Raw genomic sequence first — 23,635 nt, 5'->3', positions numbered from 1 at the left:
TAGATCAGTTTCGAATATGGATTAAATCGGCATCCCACAATAAATGTGGACACCGGATCGTCTCGGATCATTTCGAATTTTTGTGCAATTTTTTTGGGACAAGCCCATACTTCCTGATATAATGGCCAAAAAGCTAGTCACGACGGTACAATTTGTCTGAGAAGATGTCTCAAAAACTCAGACGTCAGAAGTATTATGTTTACTTCTTTTCTTTAGGTCCGAGGCGGAGGGTATGTATATCTCTGTCGGCACAGTTGACTGATACTGTCTTACTTGTTAAATGTAAAAAACAATTTGAATTATAATAATTAAAATTCTTAAATGAAATATAGAAATGTTTCAACATTACACTTCGCAATAATGTTCCTAAAGCGCCGAGGCTTCTGTAAACCTAATACAAGATTACCAACATTAGCTAAAATTACAAAACTAAGGACATGGAGATTCTATTGTAATAAATGAATAGAAATTTCGATTCAAATGTTCATATACTGACAATCAAAATTACTTTGAGTAGGTAAATTTCTATAGTTAGGGACAGGAAAGGGAACTGAATCATGCAATTTAAATAAAAACAGAAAAAGCAGGGTGTTATAAAACATTTTCCATATAAAGGGTGTGGTATTAAATGAAAATGATAAAATCGACGAAAAGAGAAAAATATAAATAATGCCATCCTTTAAGCGGAATAATTTCATTTCCTCCCATCACTGGTCCGCTTAGTGGCAAATTAAGCATATAATCCCCAAAAGAGAGATGGATGGATTGCATCCACATAAATAAATGTGTTTATATGTTCATATTTACAAAATGGCATTTGGTTACATGGAAATAGTACGTGCAAATGGGTGGGAGTGAAATGATTCAGGGCGGTAAAATTAATGGACTTGTAATTGGTATGCTGTTGTGTATATGTATGTATTGAAATGCAAGCTTAAGTATATATTTATATATACGAAGTGTGCATATGTAGTAGGCATATATAAAATGAACAAACAAACAAAAAAGCTCTTAAAATGGTCAACGCTTACCAATGATAAATAAAACCACAGCATGGTAATAAAACAGAAAACACACGTTACGCAAATATAACTCTTTTGGAAAACAAAATGTAATAATGACCACACACACAACATACACCAAAATAAGATGTGGGGGAAAAATATTGGATAGTGAGAGAAGGGGGGTAGGAACTTGAGATAAATAATAATAATGAAAATAATGGTGGGTGGTCGGTCGTTCAAGTAGAAAACTTTTTGCTTATGATGTGATGTCGAAAAAAAAATAAAAACAAGAGACTAGAAAAAATTGAAATCATTGCTACGTTATACGAAGGAACTTTCAACATAGTGGTATTAAATTAAAAGAGGGATTTATGAGCAAAACAAATGGGAGAAAATCGCTCGATTTGTAGTTGTTGCTTTCTTTAAAATTATTAACGACCCAAATGAACCCACCGATCCATTTCGATTTCTTCCAATTTTTGTGTTAAATTCAATTTTTGTTGAACGGCCAAACGCAGGAGTTGATTAAGAGTTTTCTTCTCTTCTTCGGCAGCTTCCAATTGACGATTAAGATCATCAACTTGTGTGACATATTCTTCACAACGGGCAGCAAACATTGCACGCAAACCTATAAAAGATCGAAAGTAATTAATAAAAATGAATCAAATTTTTTCAAATATTTATAATAATTACTTGAGAATGTTGCAGCATCCTCTTTGAGGATTTTCAATTCATTTCTCAGTTTGGACATGGTCTCACTTACGACCATCTTCTCATTTTCATATTTGGATTTGAGGTTGGTGAGTGCAACTTCAGCAGTCTGCTTATTGGATTTGAGCACAGTACGCAGGGTGGCGATTTGCTCACGTTTCGTCGACAACAGACTCTTGAGTTTAATAATCTGTTCTTGCAGTTCTTCGACTTCTTCGCGATTGTATTTATCACCTAGGAATAGAAATAAAAAAGACAGATTAAATGTAATTCTATATTAATTTGCAAAAAAAACATTTTTCACGAAATTTTCGACAAAGACTACGAAGCTTTAGAATTCTGTATTAATTTGCAAAAAAACCAATAATTGCCATTTCCATGAATTTTTCCAAGAAAACTACAAAACTTCTATGTTTGATTTTTTCCATCTGAAACAGTACATCATAATCTAATTTCTCATTTTTTTGTTGAAAAATATTACGTTGCATTGTGGCAAATGAACGTCTATGAAATCCTGTTTTTATTACAGCGTTTTGCAATGCCAACTTATTTAGAACATAAAAACGTATGCCAAAGTACATTTAAAACGTGGTATATTACTTATCTCAGGTGGCACAGAATCCTTGGGGATATAACTCTAACACACGAAAGTTTTATATTTTACCCTCTGGGCGATATAGTTAGAAGACTGAAGTGCGAAATGGTAGCACAACTGCCAAGGCTGCCCTACAAGCTGACCAAAGCCTCAAGGTGCCCTCCAGATCTCATACCACTGGTGGTAAGGCTACATGGCACGTCACCGCATGGCTAAAGGTCTGGGTACATAAGCTGCCTCGACTGCTGGTGTTGTTGTTGGGTTAGCTGCATTTAAACCTACATAGAAGCATAGCATAGAAGCCTCGCCTGCTTGCCGTGCTTGCTTCTGATAAAAGAACAAAAAAGAAAAGGCCAACCTAGTTCGAAATTTGCTCGGCCTTATTTATTCTTTTATTTTTATTATGTCAGAAATGAAGCAGGCGAGGCAGCCATTATACCCTAATGTCCCTTATGGTCTCAGACGATCTTCGAGTGAGGGGAACAAGTAAAAAAGTATCCGTCTGTTTTTCCGACTCTGTGCGTTTAAACTTTCATCTATGGATAGATCGAATAACACAACAAAAAAGTATCTTGGTCAGTAATCTCGTCTCTAACGAGAAATTAATTAAAAAATTAATAAAAAATGACCTTCGCCTAATAGGCAAAATTTTCAAGTAAAAATAAAAATCAGCTTAAGCAAGGCTGGGGTTCGAACCCACGTCCTTGAAAAACACATGGAAAAAAGTGTTGTCACGGCGTGTTAGTGTTCAGAACCAAACTCATAACTTTCAAATGCGACGCTAAGCGTTTGTCATGAAAGCCATACAAAGATTTGAACAAAAAATTCAACTTTGTAAAAAAAAAACAACTTGCATTTGAAAGAGGAAATAAGTTAGAGGATAGCGAAGCCGCCCCACAGTCGATGTGTCTGAGGAGCCTTCCTAAACCAAAGGCGAAACATGCATATCACACAGTGGTGATTGTGTGGGTTCGTATCGTCGGCTTTCCTTTTTCAAAAAGCATCTTGGTCAGTAAGCTCGTCTCTAACGAGAAATTAATAAAAAATGACCTTCGCCTAATAGGCAACATTTTCAAATAATAAAAAAAAACAACAACAAAAATTCGTTTCAACAAAAATGGCCTTTTTTGGTTAACTTGCCGACAAAAATATGGATTTAGACTAAAGCTCAAAAGTGTTGCGGAGGAGGTACCTGAAGGAATGGACCGACATAGTGCATTTTGGAAGTCATTCCTTTCGATAGATATCGCGCCCATCAGTCATTTCCAAAGGATCCTCGAAAAGACCTTAAACTGCACATACACAAAAATGTAAAACTTTTGTGAGGGAGGTATGGACATTTTCAAACTTACACTATGTTTGGACAATATATTATGAGATCCAAAGTTTCGACCAAATCGGTTGCTTCATTCAAAGATATCGCGCGTACCATTTTAGCAAAAAAAGTTTGAACTTTCGTGGGTTAGGTACCGGAAGGAGTGGAGCGATAAGGATCTTCTTGAAATTTTATTTAATATGCGGAAAAATATTACGATATAGAAAATTTGGACCAACGCAGTGTCCGGTTCGAAAGCTGTTGGGTAGTGGGGTTTTACAGCTTTCGGGATATTTTCTCAGGAAGCATGGACTTCCCCCTGTGCCGTTATAAAATGGGACCGAGAACAATCTATTGCAAAAAAAATCAAAACAAGTCGAAAGCAGGCCTTAAACTGTACTTTTCTGAAATTTTGTGAGGGAGGCGCCCGTAGGAGTGGACCCATATAGTCCATATTCGAAGCTGATCTATGTCTGCTAGAAGATTTGAGATGTGGAGAGTTATCGTGCACATAATATTTGCGAACATTTTTGGACTTTTGTGGGGAATTTTCTGAAACGAATTTCGTCCAAACATACTTGGGATCTAAAACCATTGTTTCGATGAGGCACATTTTGGTCGTATGAAATTGTATATACCATCTTTGGCCTGATGGTATAAAAACAATGGCTGTGATCGTAAACCGCCTGAGAGACATTGTGTTCTCGAACTACGAATAACCTCCCAAACATACACAGTTTGGTAGCTTCGCTCCTTTCAACGGAGTCAAGGTTATCTGCTGCGAGAATAGGAAGTCCTTGGACTTCCTTGTCAGCACAGAAGGCAGCCTGGGCAACTTCTGACAAGGGTGTCAGCTAGGATAGGATGTCATTCATTCATTATTTGTTAATTTCAGAAAATTTACACATGAGACCTAAGCTACTGACCGTGAAAATTCATAAAGAAATATCCATCCAATAAAATGTTTATGTGTAAAAAAGTAAACGTATGTAACTTACCATCGGAAACATCACCACGAACTTTGTTCTTATTAAGCTCAATGGTGTGTTCAACTGCGGTCTTAAGATATTTAATTTGATCCGATACAGTGTCAACATATTTCTTTATTTCCACTGAGTCAGCCAATCCCTGCAGGTCTTCAATAATTTGTGGTTTCGATATGAGTACATCGGATTTGAATTGTGATTGTATGGCGGTCAGTGAATCATTTTCAAAGCTGCAACATTAATAGAAAATTATTATATTAAACACTGTTTTCGAATAACACAATTTCCATTTTCCTACCTCATATCATCACTCTTGTGATCCAATAGTACTCTCGTTGGCATTTCACCATTCACCGTGCACACCAAATGATACAGCTGGGCCAAATCATCACTCAAGGCAACCAATGTAGAACGAGCCGAACCCAAACTTTGACCAGCATTTTGTGAAATATTTGTCAGAGTTTGGACATCGCTTTGCAAATCCAACGATTTCTGTTCTGTGGACATGAGTTTGTTTTTCAGATTTGTTATTTCGTTACGCAGCGATGTCATGGCATCGGTGTAGTTCAAACCCTTTTGTAGTTCATTCAAATCAGTCTTAAGACCATCGATTTCCTTGGCTGACAAAGTAAACCAATTACTGTATTTGGACAGAGTATCACGTAGTTGTTGTTTAATGTTTTCTTCATTCTGTTGTTGTTTAATAGCCTCTTGTGAATCTTCTTTGTTGTCATATTGCTTTTTAAGTTGCATCAGGGCATCCACATGAGCTGCCAAAATGGCCAGACGGGCCATGAAGTTTTGCAGTTCATTTTGTGATTTATCCAGACTGGTTTGGGCCTCACGTAAATTGGCCGTCAAATGGGTCTTTTCATTCTCCATGGCTTCGAGTTGTTTTTCCAGCTTTTTCAATTCATTCAAATGAATTTCGGAGAATAGATCACATTTAGTGCCATCTGGTGACTTGAGTTCCGTCGACAAATTGGCTTCGAAACGTTTCAAGGCCAAATTGTCATCCTCACCATCACTGTTGGCACTGGTGTTGTCATCACAAATGGTACCCCGGATGTTATAGGCCAAATTGCTTATGTGATACATGGATTCGCGATTCAAATGACTATCAAGTTCCTTTTTGAGAGCATATTTAGCTTCGCGTTCACCCTGTAATGTTTCTAGAGCCTCTTCCATTTGCTTTTCGGCAATCTTTTTCAAATTCGCCAGTTCATCAACTTGTTGATTTAGCAATTCCAATTCTTCAGTCAGACGACGAATTTCATGTTTGGCACCTTCAAATTCAACCTAGGAAAGAAAGATGGGTTAGAATATCTGACAATCTATAACATTAATTTTAAAATACCAACCTGTGAACTTCGTAAACTTGAGACCTGCTTTTGCAGTGTAATGTTCTCTTCCTCCAATTCCGAGTACTCCGTAAGCATTCGTGTTTCACGAAATTTGAGTTCTTTGAGCTCAGCTTTAAGACGTAACCTTTCCGCCTCATTGTCGGACTTGTCACGTCCAATATCGGAATTCTCCTGCAGCATGCGATCACGTTCATTGCGCACCCGTTCCAATTCATGACGCAGTTGCTTAACTTCATTTTCTAATTCTAAAATTTGTAAATTTAACGATGTCTCCCTTGCTGCCGACTCATTAAGCAGTGTTTCCTCCTGCTCTATGCCAGTTTTTGTTGTGACTTTTTGCGAGGTCTGATATTTGGTAAGAGCCTAAAAAGAAAATGAACAACAAAAAAAAAGGAATAAATTAATTGCAAACAAACAAAGAAGCAAAATATTTTCGGAGCAAGAAGTAAAAGTAGGGCATTCAAGAATATGGCGGAATGGAAAAGTGTGTGTGCGTTAATGCTGAAATTCCGATAAATGCTTATGAAATGCAAATAATTATGGAATTATCAATGAAACCAAAAACAACAAAAGTTCGAACAACAAAAGGATATTTATAGCTACAAACAGCCATTGTTCAGCTCGTCCTACCATAGTCTCAAGACTTCTTTTATCGAAATTTGCAGCATAAAATTAATAATGTTTTTTTTATAACGACTTTGCCCACCTCTTGACAAAGAACAACGAAAGAAAACTTAATGAGAGAAAACGTATAGAAGAGTATAGCACATCAATGGTTATTTCGCTTAAAACTTCCGATAGAGACGAAAACTTTTTAAAAGTCGATTTTGTCTTATAATATACGGGAAACCGATAGAATCTCCACTGAAACATCTGGATGAGCCGGGAGTCGAGTATCTCACCAAAGTTCTCAACCTGTCGCTAGCCACCCAAATCTTACCCAAAGTCTGCAAAATGTCACCGTGGTTCCTCTACGATAGCCACGTAAGGATAGCTGGCAGGTGAATAGTACAGACCGATTTCGCTTTTGTCGCCCGTAGCAAAGACTCTTAAGGATTTACTCCTCTCCAGCGTCAGAAACATCTATCCATTTGCCGATCATCAGCACGATTTCCGTAAACAACACAGCGCTGCACGGAATCTGCACACACATTAGTCGAGGACTAAACCAAAGCAAGACGTATCATAGGACAGTGTTGGTGGCGCTCGACTTGTCAAATGCTTTTGATACAGTCAAGCACCCCACGCTTTTGAGTACATTGAGCAGACTTCCTTTCGGCCAAGTTTGAAACGATGGATAATTAATTATATGTGTGGACGAGAGTCGTACGTGGAACTCAGGAATAATAAGTCCAAGCCCGGTAGAGTGAAACAGGGAGTTCCCCAAGGCGGGATGATATCTCCTGTATTCCGCCCCCTACAGACGACATTGACATCGTAATGTATGCGGATGATTGTACGATCTTGGCATCAGGAACCTTCCCTGATTTCATTAGCTGAACTCCTATTTGACTGATCTTACCACCTTTTCCCACGCGAGAAATATGTAAATATCCGCCACTTAATCTACGGTCAGTCTGTTCACCACATGGACTGCAGAGGTGAGCACTTAGTTGAATGTCTTGGTCGATGGTAGTAGAATTCCGATCAATAACTACCCCAAGATTCTAGGGGTCACATTCGACAGCATGTTCACGTCGTCCGCGCATGTCACAGCCGGCAGCACTTGGGGTGCAAATAAAGAAAACTTCTTGACCTCATATAACTCGATAGGTCGGTCTGTGGGAATGTATGTGGTCCCCGAATATACGGAAAAGTATTCATGAGAACTGCAACAGGGTGCCTCCTAATATCTTCAGTGGATCATCTACATGAGGAGGCAAAAATTCTTCAAGTACAGCAATACAATAGCATGCTCTGGCTGCAGTACTTACTCAGGTGTTACCGTGAGAGTCATTCTAATCACCATATGGTGGATAGGATCCCCCACCCAGGCATGTCAGGAGGATCTTCATGATCTAGAAAGATATGTCCACCGTTACAAGCAGTTTTGAATACCATTCACACAGGTGTAGTCTCTGATGCCATAAGAATTGATGCAAAACATCGTCTCAGAATGCGTCACAAGCCCGCACGACACACTGCGCCTCTCAACTGCCCTGCCAAACTTTGTGGTTACAACCCATCGAAGCAGCCACATTCATTGAACTACAGAAAGATCCAGAGCCAGATTAAGCAGAAGAATTTACTTAAAAACATATCATATGCAGTTACAAAACAACAACCTAACCTATGATTGAAGGAGGAGGTAAGAAATATGTTTCGATTCTTATAAACAGTCGTCTCCATTTTGTCCTCGAGAAGTAGCACCAGCAAAGTTAATTTCCGATCGTGCCCATCCATTCTCCATATATAGCCAGCAACACCACTGTCATATCAAATAAAAGTTGGAGACCTACACTGAGGGAAAACCCCCGTTGCGAAATCAAGCACGTATGTTGTCATTTTCGCAACGACCCGTTGTTATTTTTATCAACAACGGCTGTTGGTGAATTGTACACGAACGTGCTCATATTGACACCGAGACGTGGTCAACTTTCGGTACCAACAACGGCCGAGCTTAATTTGTCCACCGATGTTCTCAAAATGACAACGTTGCGTTTTTAATATTGGTAATTGCAGCCGATTACACACGAGTAAAAAATGACAACGGTGGTGCATGATTCATACACGGTCGTTGTCAATTTTACACCGGACGTGTATGAATTATGCACCACCACCTGCATAAATCATGCACCACCGTTGTTACTTTGTACACCGACGTCTATGAATCATGCACCACCGTTGTCATTTTTTTAATCGTGTGCAATCGGCTGCATATTTACCATTTTTTTCGTGTTATTGAAAGAGAAAGGACGCATTGTGCAAAAAATTTATTGAAAATGAATAATATTCAAGAAATTAATTCGCAAGAGCCTCAAAATATCATTGGTGAGTTGCTAAAAATCGATGGCAATATTGTTGTGATTCGCGATACAAGCCATTGCAGCAGTCAAGATGCGGAATACAATGAGGACGACTATATGTTAAGGGAGTTCTTAAAAGGAATAAATATGGAGTCGCTTTTTGAACACCTAAAAGGTAAGTAAATAAAAATGAAGTTTTCAGTTAATCAGTGTAATTAACAAAGAATTTTCTTTTTTGTTCTTTTAGCATCACATGTAACATTTCGCAGTTTGCAGTACTTGAAAAAAGAAGATTTAAAGGAAGCAGTGCCACCATTGGGACTGCGTGTTGAATTCGGAGAAAAGCTCTTTGCTTGGAAAAAACGAGAGGTACGTATTATTTGTATTACAGTGTTGAACTCAGTATTAATATTGTCATAACAATAGCTCGGGATTGAAACTATGTCAGTTCCATCTAAAATAGGTGAATGGTGGAAACGCAACGAGACACCTGCAAGTACTCCTGGTACTCCCGGTACTCCCGACACTACAGGTTCGAACTGCTCAAAAGCCAAAGGAATTCTGTCAGAGGTAAAGTAAGAGTAATATTTGTGTAAGCATAGTTAATGTAGTTTTTTATTTAATATAGGACCTAAAGGAATTGTTAACACATACCTCGAAGGAGAAACTAGCGCTTGAATGTAGTAGTGCTAATAAGAAATTAAGTGACGAGCAAAGAGATGATATAATTAATATTATTATTGAAGATATGCAATTCGAATTGTTTTGTCAAATCAAATATGTATTTATATTGAATTTATGTAATTGGTTTCGTTGAATAAAATACTTTTCAAAAAATTTCATTTCTTCTACTAAGGGTATAAAATGGGAAAGGAATGGATATCAAAAAATGACCACCATTGGTTTCAATCTGACAACGGGGCGTTGACAATCTGACAACGGAGCGTTGACAATCTGACAACGAAGCGTTGACGATCTGACAACGAAGCGTTGACGATCTGACAACGGGGCGTGCTCGAAATGACCACGTATGTGCTCATTTCATGCACGTCTGTTGTTGAAACCGTTGCCAAAATCTCGGTGTCAAAATGACAACGGCGTGCTCATTTTGACACCAAACGTGGTTGATACACTTTCATACACGGATGTGGTCATTTCATACACGGATGTTGTCATTTTTTCTCTGGGTGTAACCATTCAGTAACCAGTAACGATACCTTTATTTTCATTTTTATATTATCGAAGAGAAAGTAGGCAGCGGATTTCACATTGCGAGATCTTTGGCTAAACAGACTAATCGGTTGGTAGATTGATTAACGAAGTTTCGAATGTCACACAGACATATTCAGGAAAAAATTAAAAGGTCTCGAGTTTAAGGCTCATGACTTGAAGGCCGATTTTGAGGTTCTTTAGGCACCGGCGCCAGTACATTCCTTTATCTTGGATCAGTGTATGTAAATACAGACCGTCTAGGCTCTAGAGAGAGGCAAACGTCAAATTGAGTGTCGGTTATCTTTAGAAACTTCGTCAGTCCCTTTTCTATCAAAGAGAGGCGTTTGTGCTTCTTAAGGTTTACCCTAAGACTATTGTTAAGGACCCAGGCTTACAGTTTTACTAAAAAACCCTACATCAAGTCGGACAAAGTTGGAACAAATTTATCAATTATCATAACTACAACATCATCAGCATAAGGCCGAAACTTGGGTCTGAGCTGTTCAATATGCACAAGATTTTCATTCTCTGCGGTGTGTCTCTGTTACTTAATTTCCTAGGGAACTTGCTTTTTTGTATGAATTTTTGATTGTGTTTTTCTCAATGTGTCCAACTACCTCATATAATGCGCCTTCTGCAGACTTGACCTTTGCAAATTAACTGACACTGTGATTTATAAGGATCCCAATGATTTTAGAACTTCATGTAGGCATATTTACAATTTGTTTTATGAGTCTTTCAATTTTGGATTATTCCATTTAATTTTGGAAAATGTGTCCTATTCATATTTAAATCCAACAAGTCGTAAAATAAATACCGAGACACACCTCCAAATCTTTAATCAAAAGCAAAGGAATCCTTCCTTCGTTATACTTTAAATATTAAATTCCCCAGCAAATTGCCTCGGTTTTATGTTATTTGTTGTTGTTTCATTGTGTTATTAAAATACAAGGACAAGCGTTGATTTCAACATTAAAACGCCACCACAATCCTTGTACCACCACCATGTATTTCGACGACGAATACATTCATAAAACAGAGCGCATAACGTCTCAAACACACCTACATACACGCACACACCCAGAAAGGAGATCTGTAACACAGCTTGGCTGCAATTTGCATACATAAAAAATGAACTCTGTCAGTTAGTGGAGAACAACCAGGACCACAATTCATACATTTTCTCCACTACCCACACCCCCACCCTCCGACGCACTACCCGCTACTTGCAATCTTTTACACAGGTGCCGGTAATAACTGTTTGTATGACTATGTTGTGCCACGGTTATAGTCACTTGGGGAATTTCCCTCTCATACCAAGTGAATATTTTGGGTGTTTCCCAATCCACCCAATCAGGAAACTTAACAAACAGCAAAGGTAGATTGGTTGCTGCTCCTGGGTTAATTGCAAACTTGCTGTTGGAATGATAACAACAATAAATGCGTTTAGATTTCTATGTTTTTTGTTGAATCCTTCGCTGTTTTGTTTCGTTTCTTTTTTCCGTTGTTTCTCGATGTCGTTGTTGTCGTCGTCAAAGTTCTTTTGTGAAATGCATAGTTAAAGATAGAGTTGCCATGACTTTCCAAGGCTTTTGCCAAATTGTTATGGTTTTTTTAAAGGAAGTCATCCTTATTTACTCAAAATTTTAAAATGATTATAGAAAAGAATAATCCCTGCAAGCAAAAACTATAGCGGAAGCGACTTAGTCGCGGCGATAGTCCCGGAAGTCACACTGAAGTGACCTCAATTGTGAAGAAACGAACCACGCCCAGTGACACTTCTTGAAGATCATTTCCGCGATAGTTCTTGGAATTAAAAAAATATATGTTTTATTTTTTTCTATTTAATTATATATTTAAGGTTTTCTTTTATTTTTATTTGTATTTTTTTATTTTTATTTTTTTATGAACGCTCCTTTAGAGAATTTATTCTTTGGAATTTCCGCCTACAATAATTTTGTCATTTTAAAAATGTGATTTTGTTTTGTTGCCTGACTTGGGAAGCGAACCCGGACCTTCAGAGTGCAAAGCGAGTATGCTTACCACTGCACCACCGTCTCATTAATCATCAGATAGAAAAATGTTATATATTTGTTCAAATGTGTTGAATTATTAAATAAATGTAAACAATCGCATTGGAAGTCACTCCATAGTGTCGGCATGCGCGATAAAAGGTAATCATAATAAGGCTATAGAAATTGTTTGTGTAATTTACCAACGATCTTCCTTGGCGTGTCTCCGGAGTGACCTCTTAGGCGAGGGAGTGAGAAACTCACTTCCAATTTGGAAGTTCCAAATGCTGGCAGGGATGAGGGCCATACACTGTTGGCATGCAGGACAGCATTTGTAATACCTAGTATAAGTAAATTACTAAATTTTGAAGTATTTGTCAATGGATGTGTGAGTTTTTAATTTAAGCAGGATAAAAATCAAAACATTTTTGATTTTGAAAATGAAACCCTTTCAATCCGATGAATTTTGTTTATTTCCGAAGGGGTTCGAATAACAAATATAAACTGCTGCTGCCGATGAACCCCTTGTGTACGTGTGTGATAGGAATTAGTGTGTGGCATTCCTTCAATCCATATTCCGAAAATGATAAATTTTCCTCCTAAAAACAAACATGTGCGTGAAGATAAAATCGATTTTGACTAGCGGAGACAAAAACCACATTGGTGGTGGTATAACAGTATAACAGTTGTATAGCAGATTCGTACGAAGGTAAAAACGATTTTGAAAAACGATTTTCAAGAATATATGTATGTTTTAGAATATTGCTCGGTATATAAAAAAAGATGAATGCATGCATAGCACTAAGTACTTCATTGTGGAAATTTTGAGAAAATCGGAAATTTTTGAAAAAAAAAAAATATTATTACACAAGAAAGTTAAACAAATCGACCGATGATGAAAAGCCTCCATATATGGGATGGACCTATTGAGGGGCCTCCTAGGCGAAATCTGTGGGGGGTAGGAATATTTGGCGTATGCAGCTATTTAGAGCATTAGGTTGGCTACCAGAAAGTGCTGATAACTAATCATTTGATTGTAGAAAGTTAAACAAAATCGACCGATTATGAAAGTCCTTCATATATGGGATGGACCCATTGAGGGGCCTCCTAGGCGAAATCTGTGGGGGGTAGGAATATTTGGCGTATGCAGCTATTTAGAGCATTAGGTTGGCTACCAGAAAGTGCTGATAACTAATCATTTGATTGTAGAAAGTTAAACAAAATCGACCGATTATGAAATGCCTTCATATATGGGATGGACCCATTGAGGGGCCTCCTAGGCGAAATCTGTGGGGGGTAGGAATATTTGGCGTATGCAGCTATTTAGAGCATTAGGTTGGCTACCAGAAAGTGCTGATAACTAATCATTTGATTGTAGAAAGTTAAACAAAATCGACCGATTACGAAATGCCTTCATATATGGGATGGACCCATTGAGGGGCCTCCTAGGCGAAATCTGTGGGGGGTAGGAATATTTGGCGTATGCAGCTATTTAGAGGATTGGGTCGGCTACTAGAAAGTGCTGATAGCTAATCATTTGATTGTAGAAAGTTAAACAAAATCGACCGATTATGAAAGTCCTTCATATATGGGATGGACCCATTGAGGGACCTCCTAGGCGAAATCTGTGGGGGGTAGGAATATTTGGCGTATGCAGCTATTTAGAGGATTGGGTGGGCTACTAGAAAGTGCTGATAGCTAATCATTTGATTGTAGAAAGTTAAACAAAATCGACCGATTATGAAAGTCCTTCATATATGGGATGGACCCATTGAGGGGCCTCCTAGGCGAAATCTGTGGGGGGTAGGAATATTTGGCGTATGCAGCTATTTAGAGGATTGGGTCGGCTACTAGAAAGTGCTGATAGCTAATCATTTGATTGTAGAAAGTTAAACAAAATCGACCAATTATGAAAGTCCTTCATATATGGGATGGACCCATTGAGGGGCCTCCTAGGCGAAATCTGTGGGGGGTAGGAATATTTGGCGTATGCAGCTATTTAGACGATTGGGTCGGCTACTAGAAAGTGCTGATAACTAATCATTTGATTGTAGAAAGTTAAACAAAATCGACCGATTACGAAATGCCTACATATATGGGATGGACCCATTGAGGGGCCTCCTAGGCGAAATCTGTGGGGGGTAGGAATATTTGGCGTATGCAGCTATTTAGAGGATTGGGTCGGCTACTAGAAAGTGCTGATAGCTAATCATTTGATTGTAGAAAGTTAAACAAAATCGACCGATTATGAAAGTCCTTCATATATGGGATGGACCCATTGAGGGGCCTCCTAGGCGAAATCTGTGGGGGGTAGGAATATTTGGCGTATGCAGCTATTTAGAGGATTGGGTTGGCTACTAGAAAATGCTGATAGCTAATCATTTGATTGTAGAAAGTTAAACAAAATCGACCGATTATGAAAGTCCTTCATATATGGGATGGACCCATTGAGGGGCCTCCTAGGCGAAATCTGTGGGGGGTAGGAATATTTGGCGTATGCAGCTATTTAGACGATTGGGTCGGCTACTAGAAAGTTCTGATAGCTAATCATTTGATTGTAGAAAGTTAAACAAAATCGACCAATTATGAAAGTCCTTCATATATGGGATGGACCCATTGAGGGGCCTCCTAGGCGAAATCTGTGGGGGGTAGGAATATTTGGCGTATGCAGCTATTTAGAGCATTAGGTTGGCTACCAGAAAGTGCTGATAACTAATCATTTGATTGTAGAAAGTTAAACAAAATCGACCGATTACCAAATGCCTTCATATATGGGATGGACCCATTGAGGGGCCTCCTAGGCGAAATCTGTGGGGGGTAGGAATATTTGGCGTATGCAGCTATTTAGAGGATTGGGTCGGCTACTAGAAAGTGCTGATAGCTAATCATTTGATTGTAGAAAGTTAAACAAAATCGACCGATTATGAAAGTCCTTCATATATGGGATGGACCCATTGAGGGGCCTCCTAGGCGAAATCTGTGGGGGGTAGGAATATTTGGCGTATGCAGCTATTTAGACGATTGGGTCGGCTACTAGAAAGTGCTGATAGCTAATCATTTGATTGTAGAAAGTTAAACAAAATCGACCAATTATGAAAGTCCTTCATATATGGGATGGACCCATTGAGGGGCCTCCTAGGCGAAATCTGTGGGGGGTAGGAATATTTGGCGTATGCAGCTATTTAGAGCATTAGGTTGGCTACCAGAAAGTGCTGATAACTAATCATTTGATTGTAGAAAGTTAAACAAAATCGACCGATTACCAAATGCCTTCATATATGGGATGGACCCATTGAGGGGCCTCCTAGGCGAAATCTGTGGGGGGTAGGAATATTTGGCGTATGCAGCTATTTAGAGGATTGGGTCGGCTACTAGAAAGTGCTGATAGCTAATCATTTGATTGTAGAAAGTTAAACAAAATCGACCGATTATGAAAGTCCTTCATATATGGGATGGACCCATTGAGGGGCCTCCTAGGCGAAATCTGTGGGGGGTAGGAATATTTGGCGTATGCAGCTATTTAGAGCATTAGGTTGGCTACCAGAAAGTGCTGATAACTAATCATTTGATTGTAGAAAGTTAAACAAAATCGACCGATTATGAAAGTCCTTCATATATGGGATGGACCCATTGAGGGGCCTCCTAGGCGAAATCTGTGGGCCTAGGAGGCCCCTCAATGGGTCCATCCCATATATGAAGGACTTTCATAATCGGTCGATTTTGTTTAACTTTCTACAATCAAATGATTAGCTATCAGCACTTTCTAGTAGCCGACCCAATCCTCTAAATAGCTGCATACGCCAAATATTCCTACCCCCCACAGATTTCGCCTAGGAGGCCCCTCAATGGGTCCATCCCATATATGAAGGACTTTCATAATCGGTCGATTTTGTTTAACTTTCTACAATCAAATGATTAGTTGTCAGCACTTTCTAGTAGCCGACCCAATCCTCTAAATAGCTGCATACGCCAAATATTCCTACCCCCCACAGATTTCGCCTAGGAGGCCCCTCAATGGGTCCATCCCATATATGAAGGACTTTCATAATCGGTCGATTTTGTTTAACTTTCTACAATCAAATGATTAGCTATCAGCACTTTCTGGTAGCCAACCTAATGCTCTAAATAGCTGCATACGCCAAATATTCCTACCCCCCACAGATTTCGCCTAGGAGGCCCCTCAATGGGTCCATCCCATATATGAAGAACTTTCATAATCGGTCGATTTTGTTTAACTTTCTACAATCAAATGATTAGTTATCAGCACTTTCTGGTAGCCAACCTAATGCTCTAAATAGCTGCATACGCCAAATATTCCTACCCCCACAGATTTCGCCTAGGAGGCCCCTCAATGGGTCCATCCCATATATGAAGAACTTTCATAATCGGTCGATTTTGTTTAACTTTCTACAATCAAATGATTAGCTATCAGCACTTTCTAGTAGCCGACCCAATCCTCTAAATAGCTGCATACGCCAAATATTCCTACCCCCCACAGATTTCGCCTAGGAGGCCCCTCAATGGGTCCATCCCATATATGAAGGACTTTCATAATCGGTCGATTTTGTTTAACTTTCTACAATCAAATGATTAGCTATCAGCACTTTCTAGTAGCCGACCCAATCCTCTAAATAGCTGCATACGCCAAATATTCCTACCCCCCACAGATTTCGCCTAGGAGGCCCCTCAATGGGTCCATCCCATATATGAAGGACTTTCATAATCGGTCGATTTTGTTTAACTTTCTACAATCAAATGATTAGTTGTCAGCACTTTCTAGTAGCCGACCCAATCCTCTAAATAGCTGCATACGCCAAATATTCCTACCCCCCACAGATTTCGCCTAGGAGGCCCCTCAATGGGTCCATCCCATATATGAAGGCATTTCGTAATCGGTCGATTTTGTTTAACTTTCTACAATCAAATGATTAGTTATCAGCACTTTCTGGTAGCCAACCTAATGCTCTAAATAGCTACATACGCCAAATATTCCTACCCCCCACAGATTTCGCCTAGGAGGCCCCTCAATGGGTCCATCCCATATATGAAGGACTTTCATAATCGGTCGATTTTGTTTAACTTTCTACAATCAAATGATTAGCTATCAGCACATTCTAGTAGCCGACCCAATCCTCTAAATAGCTGCATACGCCAAATATTCCTACCCCCCACAGATTTCGCCTAGGAGGCCCCTCAATGGGTCCATCCCATATATGAAGGCATTTCGTAATCGGTCGATTTTGTTTAACTTTCTACAATCAAATGATTAGTTATCAGCACTTTCTGGTAGCCAACCTAATGCTCTAAATAGCTGCATACGCCAAATATTCCTACCCCCCACAGATTTCGCCTAGGAGGCCCCTCAATGGGTCCATCCCATATATGAAGGCATTTCGTAATTGGTCGATTTTGTTTAACTTTCTACAATCAAATGATTAGTTATCAGCACTTTCTGGTAGCCAACCTAATGCTCTAAATAGCTGCATACGCCAAATATTCCTACCCCCCACAGATTTCGCCTAGGAGGCCCCTCAATGGGTCCTTCCCATATATGAAGGACTTTCATAATCGGTCGATTTTGTTTAACTTTCTACAATCAAATGATTAGTTATCAGCACTTTCTAGTAGCCGACCCAATCCTCTAAATAGCTGCATACGCCAAATATTCCTACCCCCCCACAGATTTCGCCTAGGAGGCCCCTCAATGGGTCCATCCCATATATGAAGGACTTTCAAAATCGGTCGATTTTGTTTAACTTTCTACAATCAAATGATTAGCTATCAGCACATTCTAGTAGCCGACCCAATCCTCTAAATAGCTGCATACGCCAAATATTCCTACCCCCCACAGATTTCGCCTAGGAGGCCCCTCAATGGGTCCATCCCATATATGAAGGCATTTCGTAATCGGTCGATTTTGTTTAACTTTCTACAATCAAATGATTAGTTATCAGCACTTTCTGGTAGCCAACCTAATGCTCTAAATAGCTGCATACGCCAAATACTCCTACCCCCCCACAGATTTCGCCTAGGAGGCCCCTCAGTGGGTCCATCCCATATATGAAGGACTTTCATAATCGGTCGATTTTGTTTAACTTTCTACAATCAAATGATTAGCTATCAGCACTTTCTGGTAGCCAACCTAATGCTCTAAATAGCTGCATACGCCAAATACTCCTACCCCCCACAGATTTCGCCTAGGAGGCCCCTCAATGGGTCCATCCCATATATGAAGGCATTTCGTAATCGGTCGATTTTGTTTAACTTTCTACAATCAAATGATTAGTTATCAGCACTTTCTAGTAGCCGACCCAATCCTCTAAATAGCTGCATACGCCAAATATTCCTACCCCCCACAGATTTCACCTAGGAGGCCCCTCAATGGGTCCATCCCATATATGAAGGCATTTCATAATCGGTCGATTTTGTTTAACTTTCTACAATCAAATGATTAGTTATCAGCACTTTCTGGTAGCCAACCTAATGCTCTAAATAGCTGCATACGCCAAATATTCCTACCCCCCACAGATTTCGCCTAGGAGGCCCCTCAATGGGTCCATCCCATATATGAAGGACTTTCATAATCGGTCGATTTTGTTTAACTTTCTACAATCAAATGATTAGCTATCAGCACTTTCTAGTAGCCGACCCAATCCTCTAAATAGCTGCATACGCCAAATATTCCTACCCCCCACAGATTTCGCCTAGGAGGCCCCTCAATGGGTCCATCCCATATATGAAGGCATTTCGTAATCGGTCGATTTTGTTTAACTTTCTACAATCAAATGATTAGTTATCAGCACTTTCTAGTAGCCGACCCAATCGTCTAAATAGCTGCATACGCCAAATATTCCTACCCCCCACAGATTTCGCCTAGGAGGCCCCTCAATGGGTCCATCCCATATATGAAGGACTTTCATAATTGGTCGATTTTGTTTAACTTTCTACAATCAAATGATTAGCTATCAGCACTTTCTAGTAGCCAACCTAATGCTCTAAATAGCTGCATACGCCAAATATTCCTACCCCCCACAGATTTCGCCTAGGAGGCCCCTCAATGGGTCCATCCCATATATGAAGGACTTTCATAATCGGTCGATTTTGTTTAACTTTCTACAATCAAATGATTAGCTATCAGCACTTTCTAGTAGCCGACCCAATCCTCTAAATAGCTGCATACGCCAAATATTCCTACCCCCCACAGATTTCGCCTAGGAGGCCCCTCAATGGGTCCATCCCATATATGAAGGACTTTCATAATCGGTCGATTTTGTTTAACTTTCTACAATCAAATGATTAGTTATCAGCACTTTCTGGTAGCCAACCTAATGCTCTAAATAGCTGCATACGCCAAATATTCCTACCCCCCACAGATTTCGCCTAGGAGGCCCCTCAATAGGTCCATCCCATATATGGAGGCTTTTCATCATCGGTCGATTTGTTTAACTTTCTTGTGTAATAATATTTTTTTTTTTTTCAAAAATTTCCGATTTTCTCAAAATTTCCACAATGAAATACTTACTGCTATGCATGCATTCATCTTTTTGTATATACCGAGCAATATTCTAAAACATACATATATTCTTGAAAATCGTTTTTCAAAATCGTTTTTACCTTCGTACGAATCTGCTATACAACTGTTATACTGTTATACAATGTGGATTTTGTCTCCGCTAGTCAAAATCGATTTTATCTTCACGCACATAAAACAAACAAACAATATTTATTTTTTTCAAAAACTGTTCGTTGATGTCTTGGAACATTAACAAAATTTATCGGATTTAAGGGGTTTCCTTTACAAAATCTAGACCATTTTGATTTCAATCCTTTTAAAAATACTCTCACAGACATTGACAAAAACTTCAACATTTCCTAATACTATTACAAATGTTGTCCTGCATGCCCACAGTCTATGGGTCGCATAATGGTAAATATTATTTTATAAGGCAAAACAATCACATTTCAAGGATTTTAATGTAGCTCTGTTCCAGAACTAAAAAGTTTTTACAATTTTTACCACTTTTACAGATTTTGCGTTCCCGTACACAAAATTTATATGAAAATCGTTTACGACTTTTACCACTTTATAAAGTACGGGAACAGGCCATGTGTGTTTCTTCTTAAAAATAAAAAAAAACATCCTCCAATTTATTTACTGATTACTTTTTATTTGAAGATAACCAGAAAAAAATCTTTTCGAAAAATAATAGAAAACAGCAGAAGGAAAAGTTATATAATAAAATGTGCGTGCTATGAACCTCGACCAGAGATCTGCATAAATGGTCAAAAATGACACAGACATTTTTGTTTTAAACAGTATAGTGCCTGTTGTTGCTTGTCACATGGTAGGTATTTCCTTCATTCCCTAATACAATGAATGATATGAATAAAAACTATAAAATTGCTCTGCTCACTAAGAAAAACAAATGTATTACATGTGTAATGTTAATTCCTCACAAATGCAATGAATGTTTTTAGTGTTGCTATTGCTTATGGAACCATTGAAGGCAAGTAATGCCATGTAATTGTGCCAATTTTTCCAAACGTGCAGAGCTCTGGTCTCATATTACTTTGACAAATCTTACTATTACGGAATGCCATTGAGGTCTAAGTTACTACATATCCATTATTCCTAATGGCTATATGGCATCAGCTGGTCTGCATATTAGTATACCGAAAGTGACAACATACATATGAAAAAGCATATGGTGTGATATTGCCATAACTGTGATGACTGATCAGTGGAAAACCATGAAATCAGAGAGCTGTCGTGGTAGGTATTCATACCATTCGTATGATTTTTCATTGTACGATTCGTTGGAATTTTGGAAAAATGTGCCTATTTTACCATTTTATTTTGATTTCTTTTAACTGTACCATTATTGAATGTCATGGACATGTATGCACAATATTCCTAACTAGAATGGCTGATCAGTGAAAACTCAAGAGCTCAGAGAGGGATGAAAGAGGTGTTGTGGTACGTATTCATACTATTCGTTGCATTTGCAAATGATGGAAATATCCAGGACCAAACATGCAATGGCAAACGCTTAGCTAGCATCCATTTTCTATAGTGAATCCAGCCATTGCGCCATTCTTTAGACTTTTGGGACCTGGCACTACCCCAATTGTACAAATGTGTATATTTTGGAGATCTCTGGTCTCATATTACTTGTTAAATATAATGGGAATTCAACATTGCTGCGAAAAAGTCTTCATATGTCCCTTCGAGAAAAATAGAATGTAAATACAGAGATATAGGGGGCATAGCCTGTGACATAATAGGTGGTTTACGAAAACATTACTGTTGCAATGCGTACGGCGAGAACTAAACTAAATGAAAAGTTCGATGACAGAGAAAGAAGCCACTCCACAGCTGATATGTCTGATGAGCTGCTACCAACAGCGAGTTCGAATCTTCGGCTTTCCTTTTTCACTTGCAAAAAATCCAAATTATTTTTAAAACAAAATAAAGTTTACAATTTATCCGCGAACACGTCTGCATCTGACTTTATGCCGTTATAAGGACTTTTTGATTATGTTGAGAACTTTTTGCTGGAGGCACTTTTCTGTTTCTAATTTATTCGATTACAGATATACTTTTTATGTCCTTTCCAAACCGTCCGAATGACAATAATTTAAAATTTGGCAACCATAACTAACGGCAAAAAACAAGGAACTAGAAAACGGTACACGAACGGATTTTGCCAGTTCATTTCAATTCTGGTTAAATGCTGTTTTTATGTTCTTACTGTTTCCTGCTTGGCATCCTTTACCTTTTTCTAAAAGGTTACTACCGTTCGCTTATTGTGTTACACCGTCAACTATTATAATTTATTGGATTATGAAAAGAACACGGTGAAAAAAGGTAGGTGGATTGGTGTCATGCTGTAAAAGATTGGGTTTGTGAATAGGAATAGTAAAAAACAGAAGAATATGAAGAATGCTTCGCTGTGGAATATTAATTAGTGTTGTTTGTAATCAAAGCAGGAGAGAACAATAACGAAATTATCGCAATCAATAAAATATTTGATTGGTTCAAAAAAGAAGACTTTAATAATTGTCCTCAGAGAGGACGATTCGAATATTTAAGCCTCAGAGAGGACGATTCGAATATTTAAGAATATTCCATAATTAAGTGACTCTAGTAGTTCTCAAAGTTTTAAAATAACGACTTTAAAAGAATTTCACTTCTTAAAATTATTTTCCGTGCGGAAAATTCCGAGGGAAATATTCATGATTTCCCTGAATATAAATATAGAAAAAAATATTAAGTTCTCAACGGCACATTTTTTATGAAAATAAAGACTTTTTGTAAAGAGTTTTCCAAGAAATTTTATTCTAAAATTGGACTATTAAGTAAAACTTCTAACATATGTGAATAGCAAAACGGTCAAAAACGGCAATTAAAGCAAAAACAATGCGAATTTCAAAAACCCACCTTAATTATTGTCACACAAAAGAAACCACCTAAAAGGTTATAAGAATAAATTCCACATGATATACATAATTAAATTGCATGAATTATCCAAATAAAAAACACCATTTCACTCAACGTAAAAAGAAAGGGGAGAAGAAAGGCGAGGAGAAGATTTCTTGTACCTAGTATTACATATAAAAATACTGGGGACATGTAAAAAGACGTACGGACAAATGTCAGTCAGTGTATTGGCTGGCTGTATAAAGAAATGGTCATGTTTTCAACATAATTTTCCCCTGCTATTCTTGTTCTTTTGCCACTGCTTTCTTTTTTTCCTGGTGTAATACCCCAACGGATAACATGTAGTTTGTGGCTTGCTTTATTGGCTCATTTCATTTGTGTTTTTGCTTTTTTTGTTTTCTGCAGATTTTTTGGGTGAATGTTGTGCTCACAGTTGTTGTTGTTTCTGTAGTACATTTTTCAAGTGGCAAAATATTGCACTAAAACACACTTTGCTTTTTATGTACTTTTAGATATTCCAACATATTTGTTTTTGTTTCAACACAACAACACACACTGCCACACGCGTGGCGTTGGGGGTACTCTATACACTAAAGTGGGTCATTGGGGGGAAAAATTAAAAACATATATTCATTTTATGCATTTTGTTTAACAATTAAAATAGCCACCATTGAAATGCCATGGCGGTAAGATGGTTAGCAATTTTTTACCGGTGCTTAAAGCTCTCAGCATAACGCAGCGATTTATGGATCTTCGCTAGATATCACTTTTTCATTACAAACTCCTTAGGCCATGATAGCTCTAATAATTCAATTAATTGACATGTAAGAAAGTATCAATCAGCTGTGCCGGCAGAGATTTAATTCAGCCTCGGACCTAAAGAAAAGAAGAACACAATAGTTCTGACGTCTATATGACCAGGGCCGCATACACAACATTTTGCCATAAATTTTAAAATACAGGCATGTCACAGAAACCAATTCCGATCGAAAGTGGAATTGATTCCATATTTAGCTTCTTCAGAAACCG

At 38.4% G+C, this 23,635-nt stretch overlaps 1 protein-coding gene across 6 annotated transcripts in view; it reads right to left on the bottom strand.

Annotated features, from left to right (window-relative positions):
* Window positions 1–23,635, bottom strand: part of BicD (Microtubule-associated protein Bicaudal D) — a 90,129-nt gene that overhangs the window by 5,320 nt on the left and 61,174 nt on the right. For 3 of the 6 annotated variants that reach the window (XR_012410446.1, XR_012410447.1, XR_012410448.1), the window contains 5 exons: window positions 5,973–6,338; window positions 4,910–5,910; window positions 4,624–4,841; window positions 1,698–1,949; window positions 1,032–1,632 (listed from right to left, as the gene is read on the bottom strand). Coding sequence is in view for 3 of the 6 variants with exons in the window: in XM_073969047.1 (XP_073825148.1) it covers window positions 1,458–1,632; window positions 1,698–1,949; window positions 4,624–4,841; window positions 4,910–5,910; window positions 5,973–6,338 (2,012 nt within the window). In the remaining 3 variants the exon portion in view is untranslated. The remainder of the gene's footprint in view (window positions 1–1,031; window positions 1,633–1,697; window positions 1,950–4,623; window positions 4,842–4,909; window positions 5,911–5,972; window positions 6,339–23,635) is intronic. The other 3 variants (XM_073969047.1, XM_073969046.1, XM_073969048.1) reach the window with 1 other exon arrangement.

Source organism: Musca autumnalis, unplaced genomic scaffold (assembly GCF_047663935.1).
Source record: "Musca autumnalis isolate F117 unplaced genomic scaffold, ASM4766393v1 scaffold_2, whole genome shotgun sequence".
Taxonomy (NCBI): Eukaryota; Metazoa; Arthropoda; class Insecta; order Diptera; family Muscidae; genus Musca; species Musca autumnalis.
The sequence above is the reverse complement of the archived record's forward strand: the minus strand, read 5'-3'. Positions and strand labels throughout refer to the sequence as shown.